Genomic DNA, 12542 nt, shown 5'->3' with positions numbered 1-12542 from the left:
CCACATTGAATGAGCCAGAGCTGGCTATGATCAGCTAGCTGGTAGAGTAACCTCCAAGTTTACAAACCGCTTTCTCGAGTTATGCTATTACCTGGATATATATTTGGCTAACTAACAAGACATTACCTTTAGTCTAGCTATGGTGTCCCGCCGGTGTCATCGCCGGTGCTGCTGGCTGTCAGGAAGGCCACCATCTTGTTTACATACAGCACAGCACCACGTGGATATGTGAGATGGGATTTGACAGCTGGGTATTGTAGTCCCGCACAGACCGGATGGGTGTAGTTTGACACTATTGGAGTCCATTGGAACCATGGATTGGAACAGTTCTATTAATACATCCATGATTGGAACTAACTCTAGGCTAGGCAACGTGCACGGGTGGCTAGTTCCCAAAACCGTCAAACCATAAACCCAGCCTAAACTTCACGCTGCCTTAAACCTTAACCTAACCTTAAAGGAGTAGTAAAGGGAAAATGCATGTTTAGCGCTCTTTTAAGTTTACTTATGATCATAAGTTGTTGAACTGATCATGGTTCAACATAAATTGAACTGATCATGGTTCAGATCAAAACGTTGACAAAACTAGCACTTTTAAGAAAGTTTGATAATTGCTCTACCATTGGTCATACAATGGATGTGGGTGGGCACCGTGAAAAATAATTCAAAAAAACATGTTAAACTTTCAATTTCAAAGACAAGAAACTCACAAGGTGTTATATGGCGTTCTGACATATAATTCACCATAAAGTAAGATTCTAATTCATCTGGAAAGGCTTTTTTAAATATTTAGTATAGAACTATTTAGTCGCAGCACATACGTATGTACTTCCGCAAACTAGGTAGCCTAGCAACATAAACAATAACAATAGCTACCGTAAGTAGTTCCGCTTCCTGAATCCCCTCTGCGGATTGATCTACAACGGTCGCTTCAATACAAGTGAATGGATTTCATAAAATGATCAATAAAACCCTACAGGATTCATACTTTGTGGCGAATTTGATGCCAGAACACCAACGGACACCAATTACTCCCTCGGTGAGCTTCTTGTCTTTGAAATCGAGAGTTTAATATTTTTGAATGATTTTTCAAGGTGCCATCCATTGTATGACCTAAACGGTGGTAGAGCAATTATCAGACTTTCTCAAAAGTGCTAGTTTTGTCAACGTTTTGATCTGAACCATTGTATATGATCATAAGTAACCTTAAAACAGGGCCAAACATGCATTTTCCCTTTACTACTCCTTTAATCCTGAGTATAACCCTTACCTTAAACCTAACCTTAACCCTAAACCACCTCTGCGTTTATGGAAACTTGTTAGGCCTACCTCACAGCAAACACTGTTCACATAGGTCACTCACATTAACAGATATCACGAGCTGGCATACATATTCACTCATCCTAAGGTGTATTAAGCCTAGCAGGAGTAAGATTCCATGGTCCATACCACACTGCCAGGGATTTCTAATCTATGTGCTGTGTGTAAGGTTGGTTGGACCCTACTCACCAGTGGAGGGCAGCACTGGCTGATGATAATAGGTTTGCTTTTGGACCAAGCAGATAAATGGCTTACACAAGACCAGACAGACTTATCCCCGATGTATTGGATGGGATTAATTTCCCAAGGTTAGAGGTTAGCCTATTAACATGTAGCCCAAGTGTGGTGAACACATTTTGTATGACGCGAATATAAATTATATTATAAAGATTATATTATAAAGGTTATAAAGATTGCAGCTTAAAGTCTTAGCAATCTGCTGCTGTAGTTGGTGTAGGTAGGCTAACCTCAGTGTAGACTGATGTAGTCTCAGTGACCCAGGTGATAACTGAAGCCTCAGTGACCCAGGATTGCTGTAGCTGTAGGCTAACTAACCTCAGTGACCCACGGCTGCTGTAGCTGTAGGCTAACTAACCTCAGTGACCCAGGGCTGCTCTGGTAAGCTGTAGTCTCAGTGACCTAGGTCTGCTAGTAGGCTCCGTGACCCAGGGCTGAAGGTGCTGAGGTAGCCTCAGACAGTGACCCTGGGCTGAAGGTAGCCTCAGACAGTGACCCAGGTCTGAAGGTAGACTCAGACAGTGACCCAAGGCTGAAGGAATCCTCAGACAGTGACCAAGGTCTGAAGGAATCCTCAGACAGTGACCGAGGTCTGAAGGTAGCCTCACACAGTGACCCTGGGCTGAAGGTAGGCTAGCTTTAGCCTCAGTGAATCAGGGCTGATATTAGTTTTAGCATCAGTGACCCAGGGCTGAGGGTAGGGGGGGGGCATGTTAGCCCACCCAGCCACAGAGCCCTTTTCTGGGCCAGCCAGCCAGCCAGCATTCCTCTGGGCCCTGGGGATCCGGTCAATTCAGCAGCAGAAGGCTACACCATCATTCACCAAAACTACCTCAGAGACTGTGCAGAAACAGCAGATGCTACCTCAATTTCTCCCCGCCATCAAAGAGATGAAAGAGAGACAGTTGGGAGATGAACTTGGGCTATATAACTTTGTCTTGCAAGGATGGCCTACCGCAGAGAAAGAAAGTTGGGATGGGAGAGGAAGATTCAAGATGCCTGAAGCTGTGTTCCCTGATTGGGCGGGAAGCCTAGGCCCCACATGTGGAGTGATACCCCAGACACACCACTGAGTCCTGCATGGCTGTGGGAAAACATTCGTGAGATCATCAAGACGAGTGCTGCTCTCACAGTCTGTTTCAACTCAAAAAATTAGGCTGCGAGAGTTGAACCAGAACTTAATAAGAGCCACCAGAAAGGCGCCAGTGATATACCACCACCATTTGGAGCCATGATGTCCAGATCCAAGCCCTAGATGTCAGCAATGTATGTAGCCTGTAGGCTACTGTTAGATTCACTGGGAGCGAAAGACCCTCTGAATGTGAATTATTGTTTTAAATGCAATTATTGTTAGTCGCTTTGGATAAAAGCGTCTGCTAAATGACTGTAATGTAATGTAATGTACATTCAGGATTAGGCCTACATGTAGGTAAGTCATGTCTATAGCCTACGCATCCCCTATGAGGTAAGATAGTTTACAGCTGCAGAGATTATTAGCCTACCAAATCAAATCAAGGTCGTTTTGTGGAATAAATAGGCTAATTGATGATAAATTCATCAAGAAGTCAAATTAAGGGCAACATGTCAGCGCGTCTACAAACCGACTCGGCCATGTCGCCAAGGCGCATTGGAGAAGGTCAATCAATCAATCAATCAATCAATCAATCAATCAAAGCTTTATTTGTATAGCGCATTTCATACCCAGTGGCAACACAATGCGCTTTACAGAGAACAAGGGAGGTGGGCATACGACCCACTCTCTACATATTCCAGAGGGAAGCAATATTCCAGGGTGACTCAATTCCCACTGCCGGGAAATGATCCTTCCCCTTGCAGAACCCAGAACTCCAGAACCCAGCGCGCGCACCCACCCACCCACATTGCGCTGTTCTGGAGTTCTGTGTTCTGGAGTTCTGTGTTCTGGAGTTCTGTGTTCTCCTAGGGGAAGGATTATTTCCCTGCTGTGGGAATTGAGTCAGACGCAGAACCCCGTCAGTCCCTGCGCTGTTACTGGCTGAGCGCTTCGCCCATCCCAGCAGCATAATTCACTCTGGGCTAAATATTTATACAGACGGGACCACATCACTCAGACTACAACACATTCATTCACGCAACAGAGAACTACTATCGAGACCTTCCACGGCGCCTGCTTTTCGCATCTATTTGAAAAACGTTTAAATTAAAGTTTGACAATAACCTTTTTGTGAGATATCAACATGGGCTTTCTGGTCGCCTTCAAGGGTGTACTACTTGTGACTCTGTGTCAACTTTTGGGAAGAAATCCTGCCAAAGGTGAGTAAAGAATACTATTTAAACATGGTCGTAAAGAATAATATTTAAATATATATTGATGTTCCATGATTGTGTTACCTGCCTCAGTATAGCCTACCAAGACAATTGCGTTTTAGTAAGTAAAATCAATAAGTAGAACTGGAGATAAAAGTTTAAAAACGTTTGGAGACGGGGTTGAAAACTTACCAAGTGATTCCCGTAATGCAGATGCGTGTCTTTCTGACTGTCTAACGCAAATATCATAGCAACTTACCTCTATAGTTCTTGTATGATAAATACACTTAGGCTAAACTTGAACTTGGATTTAGTTCTGTGTTAAAATATATCTGGCATAATCTACAAAGTAATTCTCCAATGTATTAGGCCCCTATGTGTTTTACCAGTCAAGGAATACAGACGGGCATGCGTACTCCTGAAGTGCTAACAGATGTGGATGTATGATGGACATTTCTTATGTTATAGAGATATCACTGTAGTATCCATGGGTGAACGTACTGGAGGTGGGACTGGTACAGTCAGAGTGTAGTGGGTCAGAGGAGCGGCCAATTGAGCCATAACAATATTGTGATACAGTAGGCCTACTGTATATTCATTGTTTCATCAATTCATTGTACTGGAAAATAGTGATATTGGACTGTTTGCAGGCTCTATAGTTGTGTGTTCTGTGCAGCTCTGTGAATGTGTGTGTTGTATCCATCCATATCAGTATGTGTTTGTTTTGTCCATACGTACAGTGGAGATACATATATGATCTGTGCGTGCTTGTTTCGTGCGTGTGTGCAGCGGGGATGTGCTGGCTGCAGCAGAGCCCGGCCCAGCGCTGTGAGATGGTGCTGATGCGTGGAGTGAGCCGGGAGGAGTGCTGCTCTGGGGGGCGTCTGGACACCGCCTGGTCCAACACCAGCCTGCCCATGAACGAGGTCAGCCTGCTGGGTTTCCTGGGAATCGTGTCCTGCAAGCCCTGCAAAGGTAAACACACCACAACTCCCACAACCCCCTGTAATGGTGAACACTACAACTACCACAACCCCTTGTAAAGGTGAACACTACAACTACCACAGCCTCTTAATGTAAACACACTACAACTCCCACAACCCCCTGTAAAGGTGAACACTACAACTACCACAACCCCCTGTAAAGGTGAACACTACAACTACCACAACCCCTTGTAAAGGTAAACACACTACAACTCCCACAACCCCTTGTAAAGGTAAACACACTACAACTACCACAACCCCTTGTAAAATACACAACTACCACAGCCCCTTGTAAAGGTAAACACACTACAACTCCCACAACCCCTTGAAAAGGTAAAACACAACTGCCACAACCCCTTGTAAATATAAACACATTACAACTACCACAACCCCTTGTAAAATACACAACTACCACAACCTCTTGTAAAGGTAAAAACACTACAACTACCACAACCCCTTGTAAAGATAAACACACTACAACTACCACAACCCCTTGTAAAGATAAACACTCTACAACTACCACAACCCCTTGTAAAGATAAACACACTACAACTCCCAGAACCCCTTGTAAAATACACTACAGTCCAACTACCACAACCGCTTCTAAAGGTAAAAACACTATACTGTAACTCCCACAACCCCTTGTAAAGGTAAACACACTGTCCTATCTCCATGTTGAGACAACGTTGATCCCCCTGCCATGTCTAACCCAGGCGTTTATACAGCGTCTCGTAAGTCCTGTACAACCTGCAGTCTCTCAGACCAGCACTCCTCACTGAGACCCATGGAGCTAGGCCAGACGTTCCATCTATCTCCCTCCAACTGCTCTCTGAGATGCTTCCTTCCACTGTTGGCGTGTGAGTGTGTGTGTGTGTGTGTGTTTCCACTGTTGGCATCTCGGCGAGGTATTCAGGTTCACTCCAGGATATATTTTGTTTTCGTTTGATTAAAAATACAGTTAGTATGTGCGATCAGCGGTCAGAGTGGTGAGCTCTGAGGCCAGTGTGGCACCAGTAGAACCTTACTGTCTTCATCTACTACTAGGCTGGGTATTATCCTCTTTTAGAAATAAAGGGTCTTTGTGAGATCCTTCAGTCACAGAGCCCATTGAAAAACACTTTAAGAAACCAAAGTTCCTACAACATTTATTGGTGAAATGGTTCCACCCAGAACCCTAAGGGTCTAACCCCAACCAAAGGGGGTTCTGTGCCTCTCCCACAGGACCAGGCACAGAACCCTGTATGATTTGGTACTAGGTACATCTAGCTCCTTGTTTGTGTGTCTGTCCAGTAAGTCTGGGCTCCAGGGTGTTCCTGGTGAGGTCACATGGGCAGGAGAAAGAGGGCTTGTAATTGGTGGATCATGTTTGCATCTGTGTGGAGTAGTTTTATTGCCTCAAGATTGACCGACACATTTAACCCCTTAATGTCTCCATCGTTATCATATCATCAAATGCCAACAAGGAGCATTTGGATGCCAGTGGAAAGTTTTGCGAATTATCTTTGAAATTAACAACGGAAACAAGAATTGCTTTGTGTCAGTTTTAGTCTCATGACCACTGCGACGTTTGAGTGGAGGGCCCATCTCTGCTAGTGACCCTTTTATCTCCACCAGTCTAACAGGCTGAAAAACCCAACAACCCCTCTTCTTCCTCCTCCTCCTAACCCAACAACCCGTCTTCCTCCTCCTTCCTCCCTTTATCCATCCCATAATTCACTTTGCATGTCCCCCCCCCCCCCCCCGCCCCGTCTTGGGGCTGAGAAGCCAGCCCGTTGGCCTCCTCCCCCAGAGCAGTGCAGGAGGAGGAATGCCTCCCATCTTCCAGAGGAGCGCCTGGTGCCACATGCTCCGACAGACGTCTGCTCCTCATCATGTGGGATGTTTGGTTCTCCGGGTTCCGCCGGGAGCGCGGCTGCGTGATCGCGTTCTCCGTTTTAGTGGCCGCATTCGAAAACCCTCTGTAATCCTTCCTTCCTCCCTCCCTCGGAGAAATCGCAGATCTGACACGACCCGGATTGGTAACAGCTGCCTAGAGGGGCGCACGTTTTCACCTGTCCAATCACCCCAGGTCAGAGATGACCTCGGTAGAGAGGAGAAAGGAGGGATCGGTTTCTGTAGAATCCAAACGGGGGCTGAGTACGTTACAGTAGAGTCAACAGAGTTCTGGAATGTCTGGCAGGCCGGGCTGTTTGACTGACTGGACCTCACACTCTGTCCATCCCCCCATGTGGGCCCTACCTAGGTTCTAGAACGCTTCAAAGCATTCCAGAACGTCGAATAACCCGCCACGGCTCTCGGCGTGGCGCTGCCAACAGGTAGCTGAATGAATCGCACGCTAGCTGGCCGCCCGTCAGCAGACCTGACCCAAACACAGTCTGACAGAGCGGGGTCTGCGAGGGAGGGGGAGAATCTGATACTCGTGTGAGAAGGATATGAATAACAGGATGAAAGAGGCAGCAAAGCCCAGTCTGGCGCAGCGTTGGGCAGCAGCCAATCAGGATATAACGGGTCCAGGAAAGCAGCTTTTCCAGGGCGGTGAGGAGATCTGCTGCTGTTGTTGTTGTTGTGGTCGTTGTTGTTGTTGTTGTTTATTTTTGTTTAATACGGCAGTGATATCTGATGTTGTTGTTTTTGTTGTCATTGTTGTAGGGCTGCAGTGAGATGTGTGTTGTTGTTGTTGTTATTGTCGGAGGGCTGCGGTGAGACGTGTTGCTGTTGTTTTTGTTGTTCTTGCTGTTGTTAGAGATGTGATGGAGGGTTGCAATGAGATGTGGGGGGTGTTCCAGCGGGTTTAATGAAAACGCCCCCCCCCCCCCTCCCCGGTATCGCTGCAGCACCCGACAGCTTCCTGTGGACCAGGATGTGGGCAGGGCCTGGGTTTCCTCATTATACACTACTCTCATCCTGTAAACCCCCATTGACGGGCCTTCGTACATCAATCTGCCTGCCCACCTCCTCCACCTCTCCATCCACCTCCTCCCCCTCTCCATCCACCTCCTCCCCCTCTCCATCCACCTCCTCCCCCTCTCCATCCACCTCCTCCACCTCTCCATCCACCTCCACCTCTCCATCCACCTCCTCCACCTCTCCATCCACCTCCTCCACCTCCTCCCCCTCTCCATCCACCTCATCCCCCTCTCCATCCACCTCCTCCACCTCTCCATCCACCTCCTCCACCTCCTCCCCCTCTCCATCCACCTCCTCCCCCTCTCCATCCACCTCCTCCCCCTCTCCATCCACCTCCTCCACCTCTCCATTCACCTCCACCTCTCCATCCACCTCCTCCACCTCTCCATCCACCTCCTCCACCTCCTCCCCCTCTCCATCCACCTCCTCCCCCTCTCCATCCACCTCCTCCCCCTCTCCATCCACCTCCTCCACCTCTCCATCCACCTCCACCTCTCCATCCACCTCCTCCACCTCTCCATCCACCTCCTCCACCTCCTCCCCCTCTCCATCCACCTCCTCCCCCTCTCCATCCACCTCCTCCACCTCTCCTCCACCTCTCCATCCACCTCCTCCACCTCTCCATCCACCTCCTCCACCTCTCCATCCACCTCCTCCACCTCCTCCCCCTCTCCTTCCACCTCCTCCACCCCTCCCTCCACCCCCCGTCTGCAGGGCTGCAGGAGAGCGTAGCCAGCAGCAGGCGTGGGTACGGTACGATCCTGCTGCTCTAAAAACAGCCCCGCCCCACATTCCTCCAGGCCAGACGTTCTCCCTCAGCCCCGTCAACACTCCCCGGGTTCCCCGTCAACACCTGCCAGGAGAACCGGCCCCTCTCAGCTACGGAACGAGAACCGACAAACAGCTCCCCTCCTCTAGTTTCATAGAGAATATCTCCAGGTCGTCTGGAGCTTACAGGCGGCCAATCAGTGACATCGATTTTAACAGTGATACTCACGCCGCGGGACTGTGTGTGTGTGTTGCAGAAACGTGCGAGGGCGTGAACTGCGGGCCGGGGAAGGTGTGTAAGACGAAGATGGGCCGGCCTCAGTGCGTGTGTTCCCCGGACTGCTCCCAGGTCAGCCGGAAGCACGCGGTGTGTGGCAGCGACGGGAACTCCTACCGGGACGAGTGCGCCCTGCTGACGGCGCGCTGCATGGGCCACCCCGACCTGGAGGTCATGTACCAGGGGGAGTGCAAGAGTGAGCGCACACGCACGCGCACACACACACACACACACACACACACACACACACACACACACACACACACACACACACACTCTCTAGTTGCTCTCTCTCTCACACACACACGCACACACACTCTCTAGTCTCTCTCTCTCACACACACGCACACACACTCTCTAGTCGCTCTCTCTCTCTCACACACACACACACACACACACACACACACACACACACACACACACTCTCTAGTCACTCTCTCTCTCACACACACACACTCACACTCTCTAGTCGCTCTCTCTCACACACACACACACACACACACACACACACACACACTCTCTAGTCTCTCTCTCTCTCACACACACACACACACACACACACTCTCTAGTCTCTCTCTCTCTCACACACACACACACATACACACTCTCTAGTCTCTCTCTCTCTCTCTCACACACACACACACACACACTCTCTAGTCGCTCTCTCTCACACACGCACACACACTCACACTCTAGTCTCTCTCACATGCGCGCACACACACTCACACTCTAGTCTCTTTCTCTCTCTCTCTCACACGCGCACACACACTCACACTCTCTAGTCTCTTTCTCTCTCTCACACACACACACACACACTCTCATACACACACACACACACTTTAGTCTCTCTCTCACACACATGCACTCTCTCTCTCACATGCACTCACATGCACACACACACACACACTCTCTCTCTCTCTCTTTCACATACACACACACACTCTCTTCTCTCTCTCTCTTCTCTCTCTCTCTCTCTTTCTCACACACACACAAACAAACTGTTCCCTCTTAACTGCGACAAATTCAGTGACAAGCCCTGAACTACAATTCCCACTGTCACAGGCCATTACAGTGACAGTGATGAACACAGATTAGAGCTTGATGAGCAGCAGATCATGGGATTGAATTGAATCGGCATATAGAGACAGTAGGCACCATGGCAATTCAATCAAATCAATAAAGATCAAATTGGTTGTTTTACAAAGCCAACTCTTCATTTCACTTCTTTGTATTCCCCTCCAGATGTATTTTGCATCCAACCGACATCACGTAAACTATTTGTAGCACAATAGGCCTTGGGCTGGCTGCCATCCATCTGAGGCACCAGCGCAGCATAGCGTGACAAGATACGTTTTTAAACAGATAGAAAAAGTTGTAGGCTATTGTTTTCTTTCGCTTGGAGGTCTGCACGGAGAACTGCAGACTGATATAGGCTATGCTTTGGATATAAGGCTTTTGTAAGGCAAGGATGTTTCGTTGAAAGGTAAATTGATTACAATAGCCTTTTACGGTAATTACGCATGCATTAACCGTTTTAATACGACCACGTCACCGGCAACATTTAAAAAAAATCCAACAAATATTTAATAATATAAAAAGAAATATCTAACAAATCTCAAAAATTCCTCACTCCAACACTTGCTGAAAGCTGAGAAACTGCATAAAAGAAACTTTCTAGTATTATAGGGAAAATCCAATTAATATTCGAAATGTTGTCACTTTATTTTCAGGGTTAAAAGGGTTAATAGGCTTGTGTTCCCGTCGTCAATGTTTTTGGGTGAAGATCTTGGATTGGGGAGGGGATTGCACTCTGTAAATGAACCCATATTCTCCCATCTGCTCACTTCAATCTCAGAATATCACCCTGCGTCACATACCATCACCCTCCGTCTCATTACATGTTCCATTGAACATTCACGTTGAACATTTAATTCGATTCATACAGTAAATAGGGGTATTTGTTAAGTGTTCTTAACCCAGAAAAAGTTGTATTTTTACATTACATTAGATTACAGTCATTTAGCAGACACTTTAATCCAAAGTGAATTACAATAATTGCATTTAACGAAGATAGTCAAGTGTACTACCACTCGCCAGAAGTGCATCTCCTTTCTAAATAAGTGACTAAGGGTAGACAGTCACATGTAAGTGCCCGTTTTAGGCATAATCTTGTCGCAACCTGTGCCTAAAAATATGGCCTGGTATACAGACTCATCGCTCAAGGGCTCTAAAACCAACTGTTGGCTATAATCATTCCTATTCTCCATCCTTCACCTCTCTACTGACAGAGCTCATCTGTCCAAAATGCGTTGTGGTAAAGGTTCTTTGCGGTGCACACACACACACACACACACACACACACAGAGCACACTGCTAGACACACAATACTAATATCCCCGGTGTGTGTGTGTGTGTGTGTGTGTACGTGCTTCGGCAGAGTCGTGCCTCAACGTAGTGTGTCCAGGCACGCACACCTGTGTGACCGACCAGACCAACAGCGCCCACTGCGTCGTGTGCCGCACGAGCCCCTGCCCCATCCCCATGGCAACGGAGCAGGCGATCTGCGGCAACGACAACGTGACCTACCCCAGCGCCTGTCACCTCCGCAGGGCCACCTGCTTCCTGGGACACTCCATAGGAGCCCGACACCTGGGACACTGCAACAGTGAGACCCGCGACCTCTCCACCTTTCTCTTTCTGCGACCTCTCTCTCTTTCTCTGTCCTCTCTCTCTCTCTCTCTTTCTACGTCTTCTCTCTCTCTCTCTTTCTCTGTCCTCTCTCTCTCTCTCTCTCTCTCTTTCTCTATGTCCTCTCTCTGAATGTCTGTCCTCTCTCTTTCTCCGTCCTCTCTCTCTCTCTCTTTCTCTGTCCTCTCTCTCTCTCTCTTTCTCTGTCCTCTCTCTCTCTCTCTCTTTCTCTGTGTCCTCTCTCTGAATGTCTGTCCTCTGTCTTTCTATGTCCTCTCTCTTTTTTTCTACGCCCTCTCTCGTTCTCTGTCCTCTCTCTCTCTCTCTTTCTCTGTGTCCTCTCTCTGAATGTCTGTCCTCTGTCTTTCTATGTCCTCTCTCTTTTTTTCTACGCCCTCTCTCGTTCTCTATCTATATCCTCTCTCCCTCCTTCTCTTTATATCCTCTGTTAAAGGAGTAGTAAAGGGAAAATCATGTTTAGCCCTGTTTTAAGGTTACTTATGATCATATACAATGGTTCAGATCAAAACGTTGACAAAACTAGCACTTTTGAGAAAGTCTGATAATTGCTCTACCACCGTCTCTCTCTCTTTCGGTCATCCTCATTGTCTCTCTCTTTCTCTCTCTCTCTCTTTCTCTCTCTCAGACCCTCCTAGGAAGTCCCACGCTTCGGAAGGCAGTGAGGAGAACGCCCTCTAGAGAAGCAGCTGTTTCCAGTCTGTCTGGAGAGGCTGGAGAGGAAAGGACCTTCACCTCAGAAGGGTCGGTGAACAAGCGTCCTTATTCCGCCTTCCTTCACTCGACTCCTTCTCCTCCTCTTCTCCTCAAACTCTGGCTGAAGACCTCTTTTTTATGCAGTCACTTACCCCTCCCTCCCCTGCTCAAAGATATGGTACAGTCCTTTACCCCCTCCCTCCCCTGCCCAAAGATATGGTACAGTCCTTTACCCCCTCTCTCCCCTGCCCAAAGATATGGTACAGTCCTTTACCCCCTCCCTCCCCTGCCCAAAGATATGGTACAGTCCTTTACCCCCCCTCCCCTGCCCAAAGACATGGAACTACTATACATTAGGGGCC

The 12542-nt window shown here is 48.0% G+C and overlaps 1 protein-coding gene across 1 annotated transcript; it reads left to right on the top strand.

The window, feature by feature from the left end:
* Positions 1-3773: 3773 nt before the first annotated feature.
* fstl3 (follistatin-like 3 (secreted glycoprotein)) lies at positions 3774-12165 on the top strand (the record flags this gene model as incomplete). The annotated part of the gene is made up of 5 exons (XM_084459097.1): positions 3774-3849; positions 4633-4818; positions 8759-8974; positions 11216-11443; positions 12113-12165. The coding sequence occupies 5 exons, from the start codon at positions 3774-3776 to the stop codon at positions 12163-12165; spliced, it is 759 nt and encodes a 252-aa protein (XP_084315223.1).
* Between the last annotated feature and the right edge of the window lie 377 nt (positions 12166-12542).

The sequence above is a fragment of the Borostomias antarcticus genome (assembly GCF_949987555.1).
Source record: "Borostomias antarcticus genome assembly, chromosome: 26".
Taxonomy (NCBI): Eukaryota; Metazoa; Chordata; class Actinopteri; order Stomiiformes; family Stomiidae; genus Borostomias; species Borostomias antarcticus.
This window is presented reverse-complemented; position numbering and strand designations above follow the sequence as displayed.